Source organism: Rutidosis leptorrhynchoides, chromosome 4 (genome assembly GCF_046630445.1).
Source record: "Rutidosis leptorrhynchoides isolate AG116_Rl617_1_P2 chromosome 4, CSIRO_AGI_Rlap_v1, whole genome shotgun sequence".
Lineage (NCBI taxonomy): Eukaryota > Viridiplantae > Streptophyta > Magnoliopsida > Asterales > Asteraceae > Rutidosis > Rutidosis leptorrhynchoides.
Window position 1 is genome coordinate 43,162,693 of NC_092336.1, and position 25,607 is coordinate 43,188,299.

At 33.9% G+C, this 25,607-nt stretch overlaps 4 protein-coding genes across 4 annotated transcripts; 3 read left to right on the plus strand and 1 right to left on the minus strand.

The window, feature by feature from the left end:
• Positions 1-674: 674 nt before the first annotated feature.
• LOC139843252 (phosphatidylglycerophosphate phosphatase 1, chloroplastic/mitochondrial) lies at positions 675-4,284 on the plus strand. The gene is made up of 5 exons (XM_071833321.1): positions 675-1,437; positions 1,524-1,601; positions 2,819-2,892; positions 2,975-3,082; positions 3,981-4,284. The coding sequence occupies exons 1-5, from the start codon at positions 774-776 to the stop codon at positions 4,095-4,097; spliced, it is 1,041 nt and encodes a 346-aa protein (XP_071689422.1). The 5' UTR covers positions 675-773; the 3' UTR covers positions 4,098-4,284.
• A 522-nt stretch (positions 4,285-4,806) lies between these two features.
• LOC139844140 (uncharacterized) lies at positions 4,807-6,270 on the minus strand. Its single transcript, XM_071834350.1, has one exon. It carries the CDS (start codon positions 6,157-6,159, stop codon positions 5,113-5,115), a length of 1,047 nt encoding a protein of 348 aa, XP_071690451.1. The 5' UTR covers positions 6,160-6,270; the 3' UTR covers positions 4,807-5,112.
• A 7,951-nt stretch (positions 6,271-14,221) lies between these two features.
• On the plus strand, positions 14,222-19,409 carry LOC139843294 (eukaryotic translation initiation factor 5B-like). The gene is made up of 12 exons (XM_071833364.1): positions 14,222-14,359; positions 14,601-16,622; positions 16,716-16,835; positions 16,960-17,060; positions 17,170-17,260; positions 17,341-17,451; positions 17,576-17,641; positions 17,939-17,998; positions 18,104-18,661; positions 18,760-18,879; positions 18,988-19,107; positions 19,185-19,409. Exons 2-12 carry the CDS (start codon positions 14,646-14,648, stop codon positions 19,248-19,250), a joined length of 3,390 nt encoding a protein of 1,129 aa, XP_071689465.1. The 5' UTR covers positions 14,222-14,359; positions 14,601-14,645; the 3' UTR covers positions 19,251-19,409.
• A 1,611-nt stretch (positions 19,410-21,020) lies between these two features.
• LOC139840213 (ubiquinone biosynthesis O-methyltransferase, mitochondrial-like) lies at positions 21,021-24,973 on the plus strand. Its single transcript, XM_071830439.1, has 9 exons — positions 21,021-21,577; positions 21,708-21,797; positions 22,813-22,891; positions 23,359-23,436; positions 23,779-23,827; positions 23,968-24,017; positions 24,208-24,357; positions 24,488-24,568; positions 24,664-24,973. The coding sequence occupies exons 1-9, from the start codon at positions 21,357-21,359 to the stop codon at positions 24,769-24,771; spliced, it is 906 nt and encodes a 301-aa protein (XP_071686540.1). The 5' UTR covers positions 21,021-21,356; the 3' UTR covers positions 24,772-24,973.
• The last annotated feature ends 634 nt before the right edge of the window (positions 24,974-25,607 follow it).

The window sequence follows — 25,607 nt, forward strand, 5'->3', positions numbered from 1 at the left end:
ATCGATGGGGAAACCATCACACCTACCAATTTATTGAACATTCTGAGTTTTTAAAAACCCATCAATTTATCACATACAAAATCACAGATCTACCTGTATGGGTTAAAGATCAGGTTGTGAATGAGGATGAAGATGATGATATTTACCTGTATCGGGACAACATCATCAAGATCTAATGGTAATGGTAGGGTTTGTGATTTATTGTTATGGTTAGAATTTGTAATTTTCATATTTTGATTTTTGCAGGTGCGTTAATTGAACGAAATATCATTATGTTTTGATGTTATGTTATAACAAATTTCTAAAGAGTACAAGTATTAGGGATCAATGGCATCAAAAATTAACATAAATGAGTAGCCTGCAATATCTACCAAACATGAAGGACAATTTATGTAATTTTTGTCTAGCATGTGACCTGAAGTTTACCTGTTATAACAGGTTAACTACATACAATAGGAGAAAATACAAAGTTAAATGCATACAATAGAACTTTTGAAAGTTGAATGCATACGTTTAGACCACTTTTGTCCCGAAACAACTAAATACCACAAACCGCTTACTAATCATCACAACTCGTATCGAAATGACACGAAAGTAGGAAAATATTGCAAAGATAAATATGTATATTTTGAGCAGTTACAGTGGCTACAAACAAAAACACAGACACGAGTGATTTTTCTCCAAATAGTAGGGAATTAGATCACAAAAATAATGAATTTGATGTTCACCTCAAAACCTATACATACTAAAATAGCTTCACTAATTTTAATAAAATGCTTTACACTTTAGCCCCTCCAAATCGAATCCCCCATTGTTGTTTCCACACGCATTCAATCAAGTTTCCTCCTTTATCATCGTTATCATCACATCATATTTGTAATCCCAACCCCAGAATCCCACCACCCAATTTCACTACCGGCATCGTTTATTCACTTTCCGCCATTGACAAACATCAACAACCCCACAATCATCAAAATCAACACCAAGACGACGATGATTTCGATGATTACGATGATAAAAATGACTTCTTTAATCGGTTCTATGACTCTTCACCTATCTATTTGAATGATAAGGATACAAATAGAAGAAAGATTGTTGAAATTAAAGGTGAATCTAGTAGTGGCATTTTATCGAACATGTGGTGGGCAGATTTGAAAGCTGCAGTTGGGCAAAGAATCAATGTTGAAGGACTACTTTTTTCAGTTTCGGTGATTACTAGAAACAGAAATTGGGTTATGCCTCATGTTTCCGTGCCTGATATTAGGTATATTGATTGGGCTGCTTTGAAGAAAAGGGGGTTTCAAGGTGTTGTTTTTGACAAGGATAATACACTTACTGTGCCTTATTCTTTGTCTTTATGGGGTCCACTTGGGTCTTCTTTGGAATCTTGTAAATCTGTTTTTGGGAACAATGTTGCTGTGTTTAGTAACTCTGCAGGTAATCATTTTGATTAGTTTCGAGTATAAGGATGATTTTCTGTATGGTGGTTGATGGTTAATGGTTTTTGTTGTTTTTGGGATTAGGGCTCCAGGAATATGACCCTGATGGCAGGAAAGCTAGGGCGCTTGAATTTGTTATTGGAATTCGAGTAATTAGACATAGTAAGTTAATTTCTTCCACTTTTATTATTCATTTGTAATGGTAAGAAATACATAGTTTTGCACGTTATTTTTCATAATGTGACTGTGAATCTAGTCTTTTGCCAGTTCTATAAAATCAGTTAGGGGTACTTAAGTTTGTCATTTAGATTCAAGTACATAGGCATAGGAAGTTACTACAATGCTGAATTTGATCACTTGTACGATGCATATGTAAGAGATGTAGGTTGTTATGCATTTTGATTGATATAATTTGATCAAGACTGCACTTTCTTCTGTTTTTGTAGTTTAGATAAGATTCTTATTCTTATACTAATAACTTCATATATTAGATTTATAGTATGCATCCGATTACAATTTTGAAAGTGATAAACCTATGATTCTTTGATAGTTTTTGTGAACTAATTGTGTATGTATCATCAGCATTTTATATTAAGTGAAAATTATTACAAGGAAGTATGAGATATTAATTGACTGTATCTATATAAAAGTGATGGTGCCTTATTTGTAACTGCATTTTCAACCGAGTAATCATAAATGAAAGAAATATCTAAGATGTGTACAATCATTATGTCAAAGCTAAAACTATGTACATTTCTAACAAAATACACAAGATCCCCTGGCAGAGAACATGGAGAATGTCTAAGTGACGGGTTGTGGTTAGTTTCCTAACCAATTTGAGTAGATTTTACTATAAGATTAAGCCATATATAAGTACCTTTTATAAATGTGATGTACATTAACAGGTATATTTATGTACCAAAAATTATCTAATGTTAAGTACATTAAAAGTTACTGGTAAGATATGCCATTTTTATTTTGAAGTGCATCTGATTTAGTTTCTGTATTCTTTGTATGTACAGCTTACTTTAGAAGTCAGTTATACCTTACACTTGTATTTCTTCTTGGTACCAACCATTAATAGTTAATTAACTAAAGTGATGAAGTCAAGGGGAAAATCTTATGTTTTCTTTCTTGGAGGTTGCTGTTTTTTATCTATATTTACAATTAAAAATGAATATTGGAGTAGATAGATGCAGTTATGAAAAAGAGGTCCTTGAGTGTGTTGTTGAGATATCTCGGTTTCCACTAAATTTTTTTTTCCCTTATTTCTTAAAATTTCATTTCTTAATGATCTTAAATTTTAGAAATGTTCTTCTATTTTTTGAGTATATAACTAATTATTGTATTGCCTCTGTGTTTTTTCCCCCTAAAACTAGAGGTGAAGAAGCCAGCTGGTTCGGCTGAAGAAATTGAAAGACACTTTGGATGTGATGCATCAAAGCTAATAATGGTACTCTAATTATTTTCTGAAATTTATTAATACGGAGTTAATATATTAATAAAAAAATGCTAAAATGCACAACATGTTTCAGGTGGGTGATCGTCCCTTCACGGATATCGTTTATGGAAACAGAAATGGTTTTCTTACAATACTAACTGCACCTTTGAGTCTTGCAGAGGAGCCTTTCATTGTTAGGCAGGTATGTAACCATTTATTTATTATTTATGGGCTCTAGTTATTGAGTCAACAGCAAGCGTCGATTTATTGGCGACTTGACTGACTCTTAGAGCCTAAATTAAATTTCATGCAGGATTTAAAACCCATGGAAATTTGATTTTACCATTTTCATGGCGTCTTAATTTTATTTTTTATTTTATTTTATTTTTAAAAAAACTTTTTCCTACTTATTGGCCGGAGGTCCACTCGGAAGCAATCTCTCTATCCGTCGAATAGAGAGAGGGATGATTTTCTCTACTTTTGAGTGTGTTTTCACTCTAGGTGGAGAAATGACTTGACTTTATTCTCGGATAGGGGAAGGATTGTCTACATCTCACCTCCCCCATACACCACTTATGTGGTATTGAGTTTTGTTGTTGTTGTTGTTGTTGTTGTATGAAATTTTAGTTTGACCCCCATTCCAATTGTTTAAAACTATGATACTAATACATTGATACTAATACATCATGCATAAAGATTGATGCTGATCATTCTTACTATGTTACTTCTATTCTTTCTTTTTTTATGCGCCTTATAATACATAAAATTCAAAGTCGCATTTAGGGATGCCAATAAAAAGTAAATAATACGGAGCGCAAGTACTTTTAACAATAATACCTGTAGTCCACTATCTAAACCTGTATTTGGATCCTCTGAATTATCAACGTTGTGATGCATTTGTTGGTATTATTCTTGTACCACTAAATTTAACCTAACATATAATTCTTAGTACTTTTGTTACAATCTATGCAAACATAGATAATGTCAATATGCAATTGAAATTTGATTCCACTTGTTTTGATATTAGCTATCGTTACCATATTTATAACATTTTGATCTATTGATGCCAGAAAAAAATGATGTAACAAAATTGTATGCAGGTGCGGAGAATTGAACGGGCTCTTGTAAACAGGTGGTCGAAAAAGGGTTTAAAACCGGCCAATGAGAGGCTTCTTCCTGGTGCGTTGGATTGTGTGAAAGAGCTACCGCCTGTATAAGGAATGGGAAGCTCAAGTAAATTTTATTTGGCGCAAGCCACCTAGGATTCTTTTTTGTTGCGTTCTTTCTTATATTATAAATGAAACCATACGCCGTGTTAGTTAGCTAGTTAAATGGCAATGTAGAATGTTTGTGTATTCTTTCTATATCTATCTATTTCTCGGAAAAACAAATACGAATTGTTGTTTGGATATTGAAGCTAAATGATCAATAACAATTAAAAAAAAAAAAGCCTCATGACAAAACCATAAATAGCAACTTAGAAGTGAGTTAGAATTTGTAGACTTGAACTTGTCACTTGCAACTATTAAGTTTTTTTGTTTCAATTTAATGGCCTATGCAAGTTTGCATGATGAGATTTACAAGCATAAAAGACTGTTTGGATGATCAATGGACTTGCCAAAAAGTTAAAAAGAAGGTAACAGTTAGTTGTCATACAAATCATCATCATCATGTTGGTATTATTATGTAGAGAGGATGAAGTTTGCATGAACTGGTACAAAAACACTTAAAATATCAACGAGTTCAGTTGATCAAGATAAGGAATACTAGAACAGTAAGAAAGTTGATAAAAGTTGTGCACAAAGAACCATAATTATGGTCATCTTGACCCACAAGGAATATAAGGAAACAATGGTGTTTCATACTTCTCATCTTCTACCACAGAGCAAACACATTATTTAGGTTTCCAATAACCACATTAAAGTTTTAATATATGTATAACTTACAATGTCATGTATACAGGCATACAGCTTATCGAACCACTTTACACACTATGTTTCATGAGCAACAAGTAATGCATCGAAACAATTAGTAGTCAACCTAAATAATAGTAGTAATTCACTACATTGAAAAATCATGTTTCTGTTACAATTTCAGTGTATATATAGATTTGAACCAATATAAGAACAACACAACTCTTGTTCATACAACACACCAATGACTAAGATTAGTAAATGACCATCAAGTCTTCAACATTCCCTCAAAACGGTACTCAAGGTTAAATGAGGATCATCACATGTGAGATTCAAACCAATCAAACATCTGTTCAGATTGCAAACTCGTCATTTCATGATACGCAAAAGCAAGATTCAGTTCCTCCTGAATGTAATCAACCATAAGCTTATTTGGTAAACTAATTTTCTTCTCCTTCATGGCTTCTTTCCAAGGAATCACTCTTCCATCGTTAATCAAATAACCTTTTTCGTTAACAAATCCTTTTTCCTTAAACAAATTAAACAACTCAACCGATATCTTCATATCAAGCCCAGGAACCCTATCTGCAAGATAATTCGGCGATAACGCCACCTCGTTGCACTGTACTTCATCAACATCTACCCCTACCCTTTTCATCATTTCAAGATTCACATCAATTATTCTCTTCCTAACTTTATCTTTCGGCATATGAACAAAAAGTGTAGGCGGGTAGTCTTTCGTAACATCAATTCGATCAAAAACGCCTTCAGCAATCATAATAACAATACTACTAAACTTCATCTTACTTGCTAGCATTGAAACAAAATAACCACCAGAAGATGCCCCCAAAGCTACAACTGGCAAATTTTCTAGATTTTGATTCCTAACCCAAAACTCAATAATCCGTTTCACAACGAACGTTTCTTTCATCATCGACCAACACTTTCCTTTACTCGAAACCGCAACAACAGCAAAGTTTCGAGCAAGAGCTTTGAGAACAATAAGTCTATCTTCAGGCAAACCAACACAATGATCACAGTTTATAGATTTATCCCAAAAATTAGCAGCCCTACCATTGCACCCATGCGCTAAAAACAGAATCGATTTGGGGGAATTGGGTACTTGCCAAATCACTTCGGTATTATTAAAGATTTCAACTTTTGGATCAAAATGAATTGTGGGTTCATCTAAATTAGTCTTTTTTTGATTCAGTAAACCAGATCTTAAAGTGGGTTTGTTTTTATCGTTTCCAAGAATTAGTAGTATTACAAAGATCAGAGTAATAAGAGTAATAAATAAGGGTAACTTAATATTCGGTAATTTAGTGAATCGTTTATGCAATTTGATACCACCTTTGTTATACATACCTGTCTGAATTCAAGAAATTGTTTTCCGGTAGCCCTATGTGGTGGTCAATGCTGGTGGAATCGATTTATGTACCAAACGATTTGAAAACAGAGAACGATGAACTGTGATTATTATTATGATATTAAAATGGGCAAAGATGAAATAAGGGTTGATTTGCACGTTTAAGATTTTTTGTTTCTGAAGAAACCGGAAATGTTGTTTCTATCAGTCGTCCTGCTCCCTTGCAGTAGTGAAGTGAGGGGTTTCACTTTACACCCTCAACTTTTTTTTGTTTCAGTTTTATTCCCCTTTTAACATTTTTTTTTCTAATTGTATTTATTAGCGACAAAAATAATCATGCTCAAATTTTATTTTATTTTTGAAAAGCAAGATTTTATTAAAAGCTCAAGAAGTACAACACGACATAAGGCTCGAAGCCTAGCACGGAAACTACATACAAACTAACATAGGGTTGCGGAGGAAGCAACTAGACACGACTTATACACGAGAATATAAACACGAACAATTGATACAATCGAACACAAGCAATAAGCATTAGGACAACTAGATCACGTAGGTACTCAGGTTAGATATCTATTGAAACCAATCAATCTTAACATATGCTCAAGTTAGAGGTGTTAAAAACCAGACATTAGATTTGGTTATCTTCGATATACGAGTCAGAAATTTCAGGTATTCGGTTTTAGATATCAGATTATCCAAATATCCGAATTTTACTTTTATATTTAAGTTAAGAACAATTAAAATAATATAAAATAGTAATATTTATACCATCAAGTTTGAAAGATAAACACCACTCATGTATTAAGTAAGTAAAACTAATAAATACATGAGTGTGGTGCCTCTATCAAATGTGAAAATATCAATCCCCGAGATGACTTTGACGTAGGCCACATCGATTGAAACAACAACATTACTTACTTTTCATAAGGTTTAACCCTAATTCTTCTTCCCAATAGCTTAAGTATAATGAAGATAAAACTACTAGAAAAAACAAAAACCCTAATCGCACAACCAAACGGTAAAAGTGAAATAAAAACCCAATCGATTAATAAGGATGGAAGAACCCTCTTCCAAATCGCTTAATTATAACAATCCTCTTTCAAATCGCTTGGAGATAAAACCAAAGCTTGCAAGCAATTTTCATAATGATAAGGGAAATACATATGATGGAAGAAACAAATATAGACATGTAACACACATAAATTACAATAATGTCATACCGCTACAGTACCAAACGATACCATCAATACCTTTTTTACGAAGCAAACGACAGCCTTACCTTTGGCAATTTACCTTTGGCTATTTATTATAAAGAAAAATTTAAATTATTATACTTTTCACAAATGAGTTGCAATAATCTTTATTATGAATTATTAATATACGAGTTTATTTTTACATAAACGCTCAAGTGTATAATTAGTTCAAATTCTTTCAGAAGCAAATGCTATGCAACAAGGGAGGCGACAAGGAATTTCAAATAAGAAGAAAGAAGAGAAAGTTAGTACACAAAGTCTTCCCCTTATTACTAATATATGACATAGATTTTAGATTTTGTTACTAACAAGGCTGATACTTACTGATTGCAAGTATATCAAGTTTCGTGTTAGCTGATTCAAACTTGCACTTACTCGATGTTAATGGTAATTTCATTAATGAAGTTGGATCGACTGACATAACACCTATGTACCCATTGTATCGAAATCAAAAAGCTTAAAATCATAATCTCATTAACTGGTAACTCTCTTAGCAAATTTTGACGATATCATCATGAGTCCGTCGACAAATACGTACTTCGTACAGAACGATTTCGAACCAGGCCTAGCGGTAAATGACCATTTTACCCTCGTGTGTTATTATTAAAGATTTTAATAATCATGTGTTTATAATTATAAAAATATTTGATTGAGTGCCTTTTTGTGACAAGGGTCGCAGAACATATCCGTTTATTTAATTTGGGTCTCGTTAGGACTGCTTAATGAGGTGTGTTGTATTTTAGATAACTAATAAAATACTCGTGGGATTGGTGGTATATGTTTTCTTCACTTGAAGTAACCTATTTTGGTATAAAAATATTTGATTCTTGTATATTTCCATTTTTGATAACTTTTAACAAACGCAACCTTATCATACTAAATCTCTTAAACCCTAATACTTTGATTGGCTAATTTTCATAGAGATTGACTATTTTTAATTTCTTGAAAAAAATAGCAGTAAACACATGTATTAGATTTCATATAGACAAAATTACGCTCGTCGTCCCTGAACTTGTATCCAGTCTTCTCAGGTCGTCCTTAAACTTTTTTTTTTGCTGGCGTCGACCTTGAACTTCCACTTTGTAACTCTGATCGTCCCTCCACATATATTCCGTCCAATTTTTCTGTTAATTCAGGTCATGTGCAAGACATGTGAGGGTAATTTTATCTTTTAAACTTTAACCACCACCTTTCTTATGCCTACCAACTCCATTCACCTTCTTATTCATCTTTGACATTCCCCATTTCTTTTTTATCCCAAATTAAAAACCCTAATCAATTACAAATCAAAATCAAATCATCATATAATAAAAAGTCAGATATGGAACTTCAACATTAAATCATGAATTTCCTTCAAACTAATTTACATACTCAATACTCGAATCATAAATGCTAAAATAAAGCATAATTCAAGAGTAAACTATTATGACTTGATCTATAACTAAACGCCTTCTCAATATTGCATTTACCCATATGAAGCACATGATTAGGTTTTCAAATATTTCTTTCAATTTATTTTAAAACATCTCTACAGCAATAATTTAAAAAGGTCGGAAGATTTTCAGATCCACAGAAAGCACATCTGCCGCCGTCGTTTATTTACAGAAAATAACAAAAATGGGTGGAAGAAACGGCTTCTTTCAATAACCTGCAACTCCGAGTATTGAATCGGAGATCCATCCGCCGTCGTTTATTTCCTTCAATCACCGATCTGGGTGAGTTAATATCCTTCAATCACATATCTGGGTGAAACAACACTCACCGGTGGTCGATGGTGGTCGAGTTGCCTGAAGATGAACAACACTCGCCGGTAATTTATTTTTGATTTGATTTGAATCGATGGTGGATTTTAAACACATCTTTGATGTAATCTTTTCAGATCCTGGTACATTTGAGTTTACTGCAGTAGGATTACAAATGGGTATTGTAATTTAATGGGTATTATGTAAACTGGATGAAATTATTATTGTGAATTTTTTCTAATATTTTGATTTCCTTTTGCTGCATAATCTGGAAATATGGTGGCGAAAAAGATGATGGAAGTAAAGGGATTCACAAAAAGGAAACTCAAATGGACTTGAGGTAGAATATAGTACAGATGATGTTGTATTTCCTGATGTTGTTGAATAGAGTACAGATGCAGAAGATGGAGTATTAATGCTTCTAAAAGTCCTTTTGAGGTAGAACAAGTAAAACAATAAAAATAGTATTACAGACGATGGAGTATTAATGCTTCTAAAAGTCCTTTTGATAAATTAAATTATTTAAATAAAAAACATAGAATGACTAAAATACCCTCATGTGCATCGCACATGGGATGAGATAACGAAAAAATGGAACGGAAATTAGATAGAAGGACGACCAGAGTTACAAAGTGCAAGTTCAAGGACGACGCCAGCAAAAAAAAAGTTTAAGGACGACCTGAGAAGACTGGATACAAGTTCAGGGACGACGAGCGTAATTTTGTCTTTCATATAATTTCTTGATTGACCGATATAACAATACATGCATGGTTTATATAAAGACTATGAAGCCAAATGAAAAGACTAACAATAAATAACACTAAATAAAGAGCCATGGAAAGGACATGATTGGATATCCGTTAACAGCCCCCGCAGTTTGAGAGGGAGTGGACTCAACGCGCTTAAACTTGATCATTTTTTTTCGTTGCATTAAGTAGACTAGTAACCGGCGACATAGTTGCACATCGTTTCAACTTTATCATTGCTTGAGGATTGAGCACTTTTCTCCTTTTCGGTAACGTCGTCGTGACTTACTTTGCCGAAAGATTGAGTAGTACTTTGATAAACAATTTTGTCAACGATAACAATTTTCTTCAACGCAATAAAAAAGATTTTTGACATATATTCTTTTTTTTTTCCGCAGTTTAGTCAAGTTATGCGGCTCATCTTCACACCGATTATTATCATTATTATTCAAGGTAATGAAAAAAAGAGAGGAAATAGAGAGATGTTTCAACCGGAATCGTACCACTCAAATACCATATTAGATTTATATAATTTCTTGCTTGACCGATATAACAAACAATACATTGAAAGGACATGATTAAATATCCGTTAACAATATGACGATTATTGTTTGCTACCCCACATTAACTGCTGCCCTAGGCGATCGTCAGGGCTGCTCAGTGACGGGATTGAGAGAGAACTTAGTCAACCCTCCGAACATTCATAAAGACTGCATTCCATGTACCCGAATACCATATACAATATATTATTTTCATAAACGATTTCTTTAAGTTTGACGATACTTGGATGCTTGTTGATCTTTTCAAGTGACTTGACTTCGATTAGCTTCATGCATTCTTCTTTCGAGTAATATCTTTGGTGAAGTTTCTTGATTGCAACAACTTCACCCATTTGTCGATCAAGCGCTTTCCACACGACACCAAACTATCATTCTCCTAGTTTATTAATTCTTACGTATCTCTACATTCTTTTTTCTCGGAAAATTAGCAATGATCACAAGTCGTAGCGAATAGGTAATCAACTTTTTACCGGCCATGCCCTCGGAGTTGGGGGCGGCTTATGCAACTGCGTGAGATGATCGTGTGGGTGGTTTAGTCTCCCGTGAGTGTGATCCTAAACTGATGTTGAAAAAACATGTCATATGGTTAGACAAATTTTTTTTGACATAATGAGAAACCGGGCAAATGGGGGCTATAAATGTATGTTTATTGTGTTAAATTTAGTACTGTAGAATATTTGTTCAATCACCAACACTATAAGTTTTTACCCATGAGTCTCGCACTTTAGACTAATACATTTGGCCTATAGATTGCATTTATAGTATGAAATACAGAGTATGAGAGTTTCGTTGAATGTAATCATCACAATGTTCAAAAATCCCCTAATCGATTGGCTTATGTGTTGCATTTATAACTAAATTCTATAACCCAAGAAATAATATATGTAAATCCCTTCAATAAGAAATTCACAGGATCCTCGTTTATAAATAGGGGGGGATCACATTTATTAATGCATGGAACATGTTGTGTAGACTTACTTCTTTATCTATCCAGGGAGATCGGGCGCACATTGATTATACATGCCACACTTGTACGTTGTACGCGCTTGCAGTAGAAATAACATTTAAACGGGTTAACTGTTACTCAATTTGGAATATTAGTGGCGCAAGACATGACAGTCAGTGGCGAAAACAGGAATTTTTTTCACCCGGGGAGAAATTTTTTTTAAAGCGTATCAATTTTTTTTTGGTAAAATATAGAGGTTTTTGGGCAAAATGTGGAGGTTTTTGGGCAAAATATGGTGGTTTTGGGGCAAAAAAAATTTCCACCGGGGGCAAAATCGAAAAACCCAAAATTTTTAAACTAAAAATTGCAAATCGACTGGGGGCATCTGCCCCCCTTGCCCCATGCTATTTCCGCCACTGATGACAGTCATGAATTGTGTATTAACACGACAAGCTGGATGACGTTCAAGTTTTGTAACACGAAGCTCCAACAAAATAACACCTAACTCCTTTGAAAAGAGGAAAGGAAATATGTGATTTGAATGGACAAAGATACCTTCACATCAATTGTACGTATATTAGGGTTCTTACCCTAATATACGTATCGGCAAATTTATTTTTCGTTTCATCTTCATCAACGTAGTTCGTAGTTCACGATTTCTTTCTCAATCTTTATCCATTATCCAGTTTCTTCTTTGTCACTCATGGTGCTCGAGGTACGATTGTTAATTAACGATGTATATATATATATACATACATATGTATATACATACATATATATATATATATATATATATATATATGTATATATGTATATGTATATATATATATATATATGTATATATATATATGTATATATGTATATATATGTATATATATAAAAAAATTAGTGTTTTAATTTGTTTCAGATAATGATGACGTGTATTGATAATTCTTAATGAATGCTTAATGTTTTAAGTTTGGTCAATACTAAGACCACATTTAACCCAGGCGTGTTGCACCATGTGTTGAGCCAACACGCCACCTAGCACATGGTAATGGGGCGTGTTGGCTTGTGTGTTAGTGGCGTGCATCAACTATGTGTTGATATTTGCTTGATTTTGATTGAGTAATTATCAATATATAATTATTTTTTATTCACTATTTCACCCAACTTTCAATCAGATTTTAACACATCACCCAATACGCCACTTAACACTCCACCACATTACACACCAGTCTAGCAGCACGCTCATCAAGCAGCCCACCCCACCCAGCAACACGCCAAAATGCCCTTCAGGGATAAAGATGGCCTAACTTGTTTGGTGGGTGTTATTGCTTTGTATGTGTGGTGGTTGTGTTTTATTTGGCTTTGGTATTGTATTTCCATTTGGGCAGGTTATGCCTGTGCCTTCTATTGTAATGATTTTGATTTAACTGGTTGTGGAGCCCTCGCTTCGCGTCGAGGGCTCTTTTTTAAATGCGAGTTAAAAAAAGTCTTGATCTATTTTGTAAAAAAGAATTTTTTTCGACATCTAACATTGAAGGGTTGTTCCTTTTGTGAAAGTTGTTTTTTTTAGCGTTCCTTTTTTTTTTAAAGTTAGTTGATCTATTTTATAAAAAAGAATGTTTTTCGACATCTTTTGGTAGCATTTAAAGGTTATTGTTGTAAAAAAAAAAAAGGTAGTTGATTTTTTTGTAAAAAAAGAATTTTTTTCGACATCTATTGGTAACATTGAAGGGTTGGTTCTTTTACGAAAGTTGCTTCTTTTATCGTTGGAGACAAAAAAAAAGCGAAATGACGAAAATAGCCCTGATTACTATTGATGAATAGTGCTACAGGGTTTTGTCTTTTAGATAGTATATATAGTTTCTATTAAAATTCTATAATGACGATGTCATAAATAAGGCATATCTAAGTCTAAAAATAATTTAAAATTAAAAAGAAAAATTGTAAGCCCTCATGATTATGTCATTAATATAGTCATTTTTTTTAAATAAAAATATTCAAGAGTCATTTGTTATTACTAATTATTATTAATTATTATTAAAAATATAGATACTCAAATTATAAGCAAACTTTATTATTATTATTTATTTTTATTATCATAATAATTATTATTAGTATTAGTATTATTATATTATTATTATTCAAATACGGATTCTTTTTACGGGATTAATTACGTTACAATGTATACAAAAATACATGTCTAAATATGTTTTTAAAACAACAACAAATTACTTAGTCGGAATCCGTGGTTCCACGGGTTATTAAACTAAATGACTTTAACATTTACATTAACTACCAACGAAGCATTGCTTCAATGGTACCGCGGTTACACTTGTGTACTCGCAGGGCTAGAGGTCTCGGGTTCGAACCTCGTCACCCGCTCTAGTCAGAGTGTGGTTCGGGTTTCCTGCCCGAAAGCGCGTGTGTGTGTGCAAATGATGACTAGGCTTCGGTCCGGACTGATGCAAGCTTGCCTTTAAAAAAAAACATTTACATTCACTCAATACCTAAAATAATATCATTAAACTGTTTCGTTTAAACAAACCCGTGATATCACGGGTCATTTCACTAGTAATATATTTCTCCTTTTGCCAAAAAAAAAAAAAAAAAAAAAAAAAAAAAAAAAAAAAAATTGTTGGAATTTTAGTATACTCCTTTAACTTAAGCTTTAAGTACAAGTATGGCTTAGTTTTACCGTATACAAAATCACAGCCGCACCGGGCTACCGTGGAACCCTAATACAGAGTAATATATAAATATAAATAACACATAAACGCATCTTTTAAATATACTCCGTATTAATAACCGCACTGAACCCTAATTTCTGTTTCATCGTCACTGCAATTGATCTCGTGTCATTCATACTGATCGTAATCGATACTCGTTCTTCATAGTCAGAGTATGATATTAAAGATATACATACATTCACGCATTATCACGAATTCACATAGGAAATCAAGTAAGCTATCCATCTATCTATATATTTATAATATGTACTTGTATATGTATATATTTAACCGTGTTTATCATCATGTATATATTTATATTTATTTATTGATGCTATTGATGTGCAGATTTGATTCGATACAGCATACTATATGTTTATGTTTATTTCCTCTGGATTTAATTCGATGTGATTAGTTGAATGCTATATAAACTTTATATCAATTGATTGATGTTAAATCTATCTTTGTTTTTAGGGTTTCGAATTAAATCAATTTATTCGTCTGAACAATACTGTACTGATGGGGAAGAAGAAAACATCAGTAGTTTGTGAGGAGGAAGGTAAGTCGAAAAAGAAAGGTGTAGTAATTAATGATGATGAGTACTCAATTGGAACTGAATTATCGGAGGAGATGAAACCGAAGTCGAAAGGGGTAAAAGGTGGGAATTCGTTTGGTAGTTTGTCGAGTGGTTCGGCATTTGATGTAATTGGGGATGATGAGGATGATAATGAACAAGAATCAGAGGTTATCTCTTTTACAGGGAAGAAGAAGAAATCATCTAATAAGGCGAAGAATAGGAAAGTGAGTGTGAGTGCGTTTGCAGCACTCGATGAAGAAGGAGATGGTTTCGGTGATGTTGCTGATGGTGATGAAGAAGATTCTTCAGCGATAAAGTTTTCTTCTGGTAAAAAGAAGCCGGTTGATGAAAGTGAAGAGCCTGAAGTTCCAGAAACTTCCAAAGCTAAAAAGAAGAAGAAAAAGAAGGGTGGGAGAACAGCACAAGAGGAGGATGACCTTGATAAAATCCTTGCTGAACTCGGTGAAGCTCCCGCTCCCGCCGTTTTTCAACCGCCTGCCGTTGTAGAACCACCTCAAGAGAAGGTGGTGCAACCGCATGCGGCTGAATCTGGTTGTGAGAAGGATGCTAATGAAGAGGTTGCTGAGTCAGCAGCTGCAAAAAAGAAGAAAAAGAAGAAAGAAAAGGAAAAAGAGAAGGCTGCTGCTGGGGGCAAGGGGGCTGCGGCCCCTGCCGTAGAAGAGGAAACAAAGGGTAAAGTAGCAGCAGATAAGAAGGTTCCGAAACATGTTAGAGAGATACAAGAGAGACTTGCAAGGATTAAGGAAGGTGAAGAAAGGAAGAAAAGGGAAGAAGAGGAAAGGATAAAAAAGGAAGAAGAAGAACGGTTAAAACAGGAAGAACTCGAAAGAATTGCAGAGGAGAAAAAACGTGCCAAAAAGGAAAGAGAGAGGGAAAAAACTCTTAAAAAGAAACAAGAAGGAAAACCTATCACAGCAAAACAGAAGGCAGAAGCTCAACGACTCGAGTTAATGAGGAAACAAATCCTTGAAAAAGCTGGTGGTTTGCCTCACGAGACTACTAAAAAACGGCCCATGTACGTTACAAAAAAGCCAAACCCGTCACATCAGCAGGTGAATGGTGAAGACCTCCTTTGTACTGAGGAGGAGGATGTGTCTGAGTTGGGGTGTGTAGATGCTGACATTGCTGTTGACGTGGAAATTGTAAATGTGGAGGATAAAACCGAACTTGAAGAGGATGATGAATGGGACGCAAAGAGCTGGGATGATGCTGATCTCAAATTGCCAGGTGTCAGTGCATTTGCTGACGAGGACGAGCCTCTGGAACCTCCTACTGAATACAAAACTAAACCTAAACCCGAACCTGAACCTGCAGTTAAAAAGGAGGTTAAGGACAAGGGTAAAAAGAAGATGTATGAAGAAGAACCTGAACCTGCAGTTAAAAAGGAGGTTAAGGACAAGGGTAAAAAGAAGATGTATGAAGCAGAACCTGAACCTGCAGTTAAAAAGGAGGTTAAGGACAAGGGTAAAAAGAAGATGTATGAAGAAGAAGAAGAAGAAGAAGGTAGTGAAAAGACGCTTAGGTCCCCGATTTGTTGCATTATGGGTCACGTTGATACAGGGAAAACAAAACTGCTTGATTGTATTAGAAGGACTAATGTGCAACAAGGTGAGGCTGGAGGGATCACCCAGCAAATAGGGGCAACTTACATTCCCGCCGAAAACATTCGTGAAAGAACCAAAGAATTAAAAGCAGACGCAATACTAAACGTCCCGGGTTTATTGGTTATCGATACACCTGGACACGAGTCTTTCAAGAACTTAAGGTCTCGCGGGTCTGGGTTATGTGATATCGCCATTTTGGTTGTTGATATTATGCATGGTTTAGAACCACAAACCATCGAATCACTGAATTTGTTGAAAATGAGGAACACTGATTTTATTATCGCCCTCAATAAGGTATCTTTTCTAAACTTGTGTTTTATTCATGAATTTTTATTTTTTATTTATTTATAAAGTTGACTTTTGATTGTGTCATGGGATGATATGTAGGTTGACAGGTTATATGGTTGGAAAACTTGCCCAAATGCACCAATTAGGAAGGCAATAAAGGCAATGAAGTCACAGTCAGAAGATAAATCTGAATCTGAGTTTGATAGCAGGGTCGAAAAGGTCTTTTTACACTATTTATCTTTTTCCTATTTATTTGCTTTCAAAAATCGTAGCTTCTTTTTTTTTTTTTTTTTTTTTTTAACACAACTTTGTCATGATTTATTATGTGTTGTATATAAATTAGATAAAAACACAGTTTAAGGAGCAAGGATTGAATACTGAGTTGTACTACGAGAACAAAGACATGGGGGAAACATATAATATGGTACCTACTAGTGCTATTAGGTACTTTTCTTTAATCTACTTTAATCTAATCTATCTCACTGTAGCGATGCTCGATATTTATTTAACTTAATATATTTTTTTCTAATCTATGTGGGTGAAAACTATATAGTGGTGAAGGGATACCAGATTTGTTGTTACTGCTTGTTAAGTGGGCAGAGAAGACTATGGTTGAAAAACTTACGTACATCAATGATATTCAGGTATGTCGTGTTTTGTTTCCTTTTGTTTGTGATATGGTCGTGTTTCGGATTGAATTTTTTATTTTTATTCTTTTTATTAGTGTACGGTGTTGGAGGTTAAAGTGATAGAAGGACTTGGGACAACAATCGATGTGGTATTGGTGAACGGTGTGCTTCATGAAGGAGATGATATTGTTGTTTGTGGTTTTCAGGTAAGACATTTCTTATAATTATAATTATTAATTATTAATTGTTATTGTTATTGTTATCATTATCATTATTATTATTATCATCATCGTTATCTTTCTCATTATAATTATAATTATATTGTGGTAGGGACCAATTCATACTACAATCCGTTCGTTGTTGACACCTCATCCCATGAAGGAACTTCGAGTAAAGGTGAGTATCTCTATTAATTAGGTCTTTTTAGGTCCTCTAAATTCGATGGTTACACGTAATAGTAATAATGATTTGTATCATTTGCTAGTGTTATATTTATTATATATCTAGCTATGATGTTGTTCTTCATTTTCTGGTCAGAGCATGTATTTATAGTCATTCTTTATGCTTGATCATGTTCATATTATTATTTTGAGCATCAAATATCTAATTTGTCAAATATTTAATGTGTTTTCACATGATCAAGTGAGTTTTATTTGATACATTTTTATCCTTTTTATTTGTTCTTTATTTCAGGGAGACTACATTCATCACAAAGAAATTAAAGCTGCACAAGGCATTAAAATTACTGCGCTGGTAATTTATTATTATGAATGCCATATTTTTTGTCTAAAGTTGACAGAATTTTACTGTTTGATATTTTTATTGACTTTACACTTTCTTTAATTATGTTAAAAATAGAATCTTGAGTATGCGGTTGCGGGGACCGCACTATATGTGGTAGAAGACGATGCTGACGTGGACGTAATTAAAGAATCAGTGATGGAGGATATGCAAACTGTAATGAGTCGGATTGATAAAAGCGGTGAAGGGGTTTACGTTCAGGCATCGACTCTCGGATCATTAGAAGCCCTACTCGAGTTTCTCAAATCGCCAGCTGTCAACATTCCCGTTAACGGTATCGGTATCGGTCCCGTTCATAAAAAAGACGTGATGAAAGCTAGTATCATGCTCGAAAAGAAAAAAGAGTTTGCAACTATATTAGCTTTCGATGTCAAAGTAACCCCCGAGGCGCGTGAGCTGGCGGACGATCTCGGTGTCGAGATTTTCACTGCGGATATTATTTACCACCTGTTTGATCAGTTTAAGAAGTATGTTGATAATCTCAAGAAAGAAAAGAAAAAACAGGCTGATGAAGATGTTGTGTTTCCTTGTGTTTTGAAGATTATGCCCGATTGTGGGTTCAATAAGAAAGATCCGATTATTCTTGGTGTCCATGTTATTGAGGGCATTCTTAAGGTATTTTTTGCTACTATAATAAATAAATTCTTATAACTTAATATAATATAATATATTTATAAATAATAATTTAAAATGTAAATATTTGCCCTGTGCAGATTGGAACACCAATTTGCATTCCTCAGAGAGATTTCATTGATATTGGCCGGGTCTCTTCTATTGAAAACCACCACAGGCCAGTTGACTATGCAATGAAAGGACAAGAGGTGGCAATAAAGGTAATCTTTATTTATTTTTTTTAATTTTTTTTTCTAATAGCCAAATATCAGTCAAAAGATAGTTTATTACAGGAGAGGAAAATATTTTATCATATTCGACAATTGCAGATTACGGGAAGTAATGCCGAGGAGCAACAAAAAATGTTCGGTCGGCATTTTGATATGGAGGATGAACTTGTCAGCCGCATCTCAAGGAGTTCAATTGATCTACTCAAGGCCAATTATCGGGTAAGTTGAAAGTAATAAAGATACTGTTTTTTCGAATAGGAAGTTAGCTAATGGTTTATAATTCTGCACATATACAGGATGAATTGTCTAACGAAGAGTGGAGGCTTCTTGTGAAACTGAAACATCTCTTCAAAATACAATGAGCATGACGGATTTGTTGGCCTTTTTTTTTTTTTTATTACTTTGTTTAGAATTCAACTGGTTTGTGAGATTTTGCCTCTCGGCGGGTTTTTGTTTTGAATTAACAATGAATGAATTGGTTTTGTTTTGAATTGACGATGAATGAATTGGTTTTGTTTTGATTTTGACGATGAAAACCTTTTAGTATCTACGAACGTGTTTAAAATTAGTGATTTAGGTCAAGCATGAAGACTAACGTTCAACCACCTCTTACTCACAATGTCACAATATTATGGTATTGTGCCCCTGAGGCGTTTCTCGTATGCTTATTACAGTTCGTCAGTTGACATGTGGGCTATGAGTGCAATCATGGCTGAGTTGTTTACTCAAACTGTTATTTAACGGTGAGTGAAGTGGACGTGATGTTATAGGAATATATCACATAAGGTTGTATGTTTCTATATCACATAAGGTTGTATGTTTCTTGAATGATTGTATCGTTTTTCTGATGAGAATTACATGCAAAATCTTGTCAAAGTGAACCAATCTATCTCTCTCTATTCTCTACTTATATATCTTCTAAAAGCCTTATTTGATGATGTCACTTAAGGTGATTTGTCGCATTCTCACTTAATGACTTGCTTATGTGTCAGTGTGTCACCATATTATAATAGTTAATGTCATAAATCTACTACGGAGTAATTGATGTTATATATTTCATTACGCCTTCTGACTCTTGCAGGCAAGATTTAATTTAATTTCTTCAATTTATACAAGAGTCTGAATCTTTTCTATTGTTAAGATGCATAAAAAGATATATACAATTTAATAATTATTTTTTATTACATAATAATAATAATAATAATAATAATAATAATAATAATAATAATAATAATAATAAATAAATTGTCAATATGTAAAATCTAGTGTAAAATAAAATACCCTATTTTCTATACATATTCACAGTGTTGTAAAAGTCGGCCGACTTGGCCGATGCGTCGTTTTTTGGCTTCTCTGTCTCGTTTTTTCTGAAAACGACTCAAAAGACGGTCAAAGCTAAAATTTCGGTCAAAGTCTGTCAAAGACGGTCAAAATTGGTCAAAAACGGTCAAAGTCAATCAAATTTTCGTCAAGATATGATATATTTTAAAATTAGGCTTTGTTTTCATTTTTTGAACCGCTCTTTTCTCTGTGTCCTTACTGATTATGTACTCGGTATCATTAATTGAGTTTTAAGTTTGATTGTTTTTGAATTCAAGTTCTTATTTAAGAAATTTATGGTACATAATCAACTATTTTATATATTTATAAATATATATTTAAGAAATTATTAATAAAGTCAACGTTGGTCAACGACCGATGCGTCAACGACGCGTCCCCCGACTCGGCCAGGGGCGAATCTAGCCTTTGAGGTATGGGGTCCTATGACCCCACATGATTAATTTTTTTTTAATAATTTATACTCCAAACTGTGTAGGACACCACTAAATTTAAGTATAGGACCCCATATATATTCAAGATTTATAGATTTTTGAAAGTAAACGACCACTAAAATACCCTTCAAACATAGTTTGTAATAGAAAAAATTTTTGGGACCCCATTGAGTTTTAATCCTAGATTCGCCACTGGACTCGGCCGACGCGTCCTTTTTAGGTCTCGACCGATGCGTCCCCGACTCGCGACTTTTACAACCTTGCATATTCACATGTAAAAATAAAAAATAAAATACTGCGTATATATATTGACACGTAAATACATAGCAAGAGCAGGTTAATCTGTCTGCACATCATAGCCCACACGTATACACGTCCACCGCAGCAAAGTAGAGACGCACACAATTTGCTCTTTCTTCCCCATCATACTCCCTTTCCGATTCGCCTTCTTCCATATATTTTTGGTTGTTTAATTGGTGCAAAAGCTTCGTATAATCGTATACATACATATCATTAAATCAGCAATCAAGTTTCTCGTTCGATCAATTGGATTTATTATTTATTACTGGTACATCATAGTTTGCACACCACCTGTTCGATGAAATGTCTGTATGACAGTTTGTGTACAAGATATTTGAAAAACTAGCTGAAGGTAGAGCAGAAATACATTCAATTGCTGCTTCATTATCTGGAAGGATGATTTCAAGAAGTTTGTATCATTTACGTAAATTATCAAGAACCAGTGTTTTTACTGTTCATAATTCGAGTGCCAATTGCGTACATGAAGTTGTTGGTGCTTCACAGCCATTTATTCAAAATAGGTCTTACGTTGCTAGCCCTCAACCTTCTGTTTCTGCTTCTACGTCCTCTTTGAATCAAACTGAGCTAGATAAATTTGCAGCTATTGCTGACAGTTGGTAAGCTCATTTACTTTTGTTTATTGTAGGTAGTCTTATAAACTAGATATTGTAATTATTGTTGTTTTTATTAATTCAACTTCATTTGCATATATTGTGTTTAACAACTGAAGATATTTGTTGTGAGCAGGTGGGATGCTGAAGGGCCTTTTAAGCCATTGCATGTCATGAATCCTACAAGGCTGGCTTTTATTCGGTCAACTCTTTGCAGACACTTTGGGTATTAATTTCATTTGCCATCTTATCAATAAATCCTGTTGGTACTTTTTTACCTGGCAAAATGGGTTCAGGTCAAAATGGGTCCTGGTCGAAGTGGGCAGGGATCAAATGACCAAACACATGAAAATCAATGGAATTCAGTTAAATTATTCTACTTTTTACACATATTGTAGCATCAATCTTCATTAGCATGAGACCACCTAAAAACACCAGAAACTGCAGATTTCTCATATGAGTCTCTTAGAGCTACTGCATCAAATCGATAAAACACTTGTACGAATCTACTCACCAGAAAAAGTATAATGACATAATATAATGGAAAGTAACATGGAAAAATTTGAGTAAAAAAATAACCAAGATATGAATAAATGTCAACAAATGTTTTTTGAAACCCTATTTAAATGTTCGAGTTGGTACCTTGAGAGCAAAGTCCAAGTGTTGTCTGTGTAGTAATACAACGAAGGTCCTAATTTGAACACTTTGTGTAGCTCTGATATATTTTGGCATCTGATTTGGGTGATTGGATGTTGATTTTGAGCATTAATTTGTTCCTAGTTCGATATGATGAATGCTAAATCCAATCATGACTCAATCCTAAAGGTTTCTTTTTCCCTATGCTCTCATAGACCCGTAACCCAGTCAACCGTAGTCAACTTAGAATATAGTAGCCTATCTGGTATATTACTCCGTATGTATGAAGAGTTATCTATCATTGTGATAGATGTCTTTTCTAGGATAGTTGGAATCCACCTTACATCTATATAATGATAATGATTATGATGATTTATGAATCCAAAGTGTCATTTTTCTTTGGTTTGAATTTATTTTAGTTCAATTATTTTGGTCAGTTAGTTGTGCATTTGGGTGTGATCATTTTTTATTCTAATAGAGATTGTGGTTCATGACTTTAGAAACTAAGTATACGTTATGCATAAGAACACATTGGTTAATGTTCTTGAAAAATTCTTTTGATCTATGCATCACATGAATACTTCTCTTTTATTGTTCTTTCTCAGTAAGGATCCCTTTTCTGCAAGGCCTTTTGAAGGACTAAAGTTTGTAGATGTTGGTTGTGGAGGAGGTATCTTATCTGAGGTATAAGTTATTATCTAATGCATTTTTATTTAGATATGTGCATGTTTTCTCTGTACTTGAAAACATACAATAATATACACACACTTAGACACATGAATGATGAATGCCCATGTATCTCCAAAATTTTGTAGTCATAAGTTTGGATAACACTTGTGTCCCTGTAGTCATATATTTTGAACAAAGACACTTTGATGATGGCGAGGCTATCTTCTAGTGATTTTGGATAATAGCATAACGAGAGTGTCTTTTACATATTGTGGTCAATAAGCTCGTGTTGTTACATATGCATAGAGTGTTTTTACATAAGAGGCTTTGCAAAAATTTGACAGCTGGAACTTGTATTCTTACATATGCACTGACAAATGATTAAAGTACAGTTTTTGAGTAGAATTTGTTCCTTTCTAAAGTGTTTAAGACAATCAGAGAACTGTATTATCATGATTTTTGTTAACTTTTACTCTTGTCAGCCTTTGGCTCGCATGGGCGCTTCAGTAACAGGTGTTGATGCTGTGGACAAAAACATCAAGATTGCACGTCTTCATGCGGTATGATTAGTTAAAATGATATTCTCATAAAAATGTATTCCCTCTGTCCCAAAGCAATAAAATGCTTAATTAGCATGTTTGATTAATTGTAGATTATCTAAAATACCATGTATATTGAAAAATAGCATATACTTGCTGACTGAAAATAACATTAGTAATATCTTAATGAGTTTTAGTTGCAAAAAAAGTATCCTGGATTGGAGCATGGCCATAAAGCTTATTGTATTTTGGAATTTTCCAAAAAGGAAATTATTGCATTTACTTTGGGACTGAGGGAGCATATCCTTATTTTATTATTTTTGGTTACATAGTGACATGTAGTACTTCACAATTTGAGTATAGGATTTGGATCCAGTAGCTTCTTCAATTGAATATCGTTGCACAACTGCTGGTACCTCCTGTGCTCTATTAACTCCGTCCCTTCATCGTTTTCATTCTTTCATCCAGTTATTCTTATTTGTTCAATATCTTTCATTTTACTAGTTCAGTTATACGATTTTACAAATATTTTTGTTACAACTATGTGTACAGAAAATTTGGTTGAAGAGCAAAAGAAATTTGATGCGGTTATTGCTTTAGAGGTATGATGTACCCTTTGGTTGAAAAAGTTTATAATGTCTTATCTATCAAAATGACATTTTTTTGGATATTTGTATTTGCTTTTTGATCAGATAACCTTTTAGTGCTGTAAGTTCTAATTCTATGATATGGTATGAGTTACGTTGTCTTTTTCTTTTATTAAATGGCTGAAATTATCTACACAATTTTCAGGTAATTGAACATGTTGCAGATCCTGCTGAGTTTTGCAAATCTTTGTCAGCTTTAACTGTGTATCATGGAGCAACTGTAATTTCAACAATTAACCGTTCTATGAGAGCGTATGCAACTGCCATTGTGGCGGCAGAGTACATCCTACATTGGGTATGATCACAACTTCTTTACTACTAAAACACGTAGCATTTTTTTCTCAATTAACACTCGCATTTTTTTTTCTATTTTTTTTATCTAAATTTTTGGATTATATGTGTGCTGATGAGCTATTTATTGACAGCTTCCCAAGGGTACACATCAATGGTCGAGTTTCTTAACTCCTGAAGAACTAGTATTGGCGCTGCAGCGAGCTTCTATATCTGTAAGGAAATGCATATATTTTCTGTTTAAAATGTATCTGTGTATACTACAGAATTATGCATATATTTGGTCGGTTATCTAACTGCATTTTTATAGGTTGAAGAGGTGGCTGGCTTTGCATACGATCCTCTAACCAGACAGTGGTCTCTTACTGACGACATTGGAGTCAATTTCATTGCTTTTGGTGTTAAAAACAGCCAATAATTACTTGTTGAGCTTAAATGAGCCGTTGGAGTAGTTTTAAAATGGTATAGTATATCCTTGTTTATCGTTTAGTTGTTTTTTTGTGTCAATAAGTAATCCATCTGGCTGCCCAATGTTACTCACTTTGTTAGCGTGTTCAATTAACTGGCGGTCTGTTCTGTTTTCCTTTTGGAAATTGTAATGATATTTCGACCTTTCACTTTGATGGATCCTATAGCAATTACTTTGATGTTATGAAGGGAAAGTCGAGTCAAACCACAAATTCAAGCCGCATACAACCTTAGTTGACTTTGGTTTTTGGTTTAGTGCAGTTTGATTGTGGTTAAACGGGTCAAGCGGTTCTTGGTTACAGTTGTCGTGAGATAATCCACTTTAATGCTTTAGGTCCAAAATACGTTCACTTTCTGTATTTGATATATTTTATAGTATCATGTTAGTTTATGGCTTGATGCTTTCATCTCCAGAACTGAAGCCCATACACTTGGCCCTCCCCATTAAGAGGCAAATGGAAACAAGACTTGATACATAAAAACAAGTAAACAGCCCCTGAATAGTGAATACGCTGAAAACCTATTCCATGATTCCACTTTTCTACATGTGTGCTTACATGCACAATCGTTGATGGAGCGAAAACCTTTCCTATATTGGAATTTGGAACCAGTCTTAGGAATTTATCATCTACGGATTATCTACTGCGTTGCTGCATTAAAGTGCCATTACTATTTTATCGGCTACTGGTTTTTGTCAATCGGTCAAGTACACCCAAGTATTCAAAATCGAGATTTGGAACTGTTTCATCGTAAAAGCTTGAGATCTTATAACTGAATCAGGATTGG

Coding starts and splice junctions, on each gene's coding strand:
- LOC139843294 (XM_071833364.1), top strand. CDS start 14,646: ATGGGGAAGAAGAAAACATCAGTAGTTTGTGAGGAGGAAGGTAAGTCG. Junction 17,452..17,575: donor TTGTTGTTTGTGGTTTTCAG/GTAAGACATTTC, acceptor ATATTGTGGTAG/GGACCAATTCATACTACAAT. Junction 17,999..18,103: donor GCATTAAAATTACTGCGCTG/GTAATTTATTAT, acceptor TGTTAAAAATAG/AATCTTGAGTATGCGGTTGC.
- LOC139844140 (XM_071834350.1), bottom strand. CDS start 6,159: ATGTATAACAAAGGTGGTATCAAATTGCATAAACGATTCACTAAATTA.
- LOC139840213 (XM_071830439.1), top strand. CDS start 21,357: ATGATTTCAAGAAGTTTGTATCATTTACGTAAATTATCAAGAACCAGT. Junction 21,578..21,707: donor GCAGCTATTGCTGACAGTTG/GTAAGCTCATTT, acceptor TGTTGTGAGCAG/GTGGGATGCTGAAGGGCCTT. Junction 24,569..24,663: donor TGCAGCGAGCTTCTATATCT/GTAAGGAAATGC, acceptor GCATTTTTATAG/GTTGAAGAGGTGGCTGGCTT.
- LOC139843252 (XM_071833321.1), top strand. CDS start 774: ATGCTTTACACTTTAGCCCCTCCAAATCGAATCCCCCATTGTTGTTTC. Junction 1,602..2,818: donor AATTCGAGTAATTAGACATA/GTAAGTTAATTT, acceptor CCCTAAAACTAG/AGGTGAAGAAGCCAGCTGGT. Junction 2,893..2,974: donor ATGCATCAAAGCTAATAATG/GTACTCTAATTA, acceptor AACATGTTTCAG/GTGGGTGATCGTCCCTTCAC.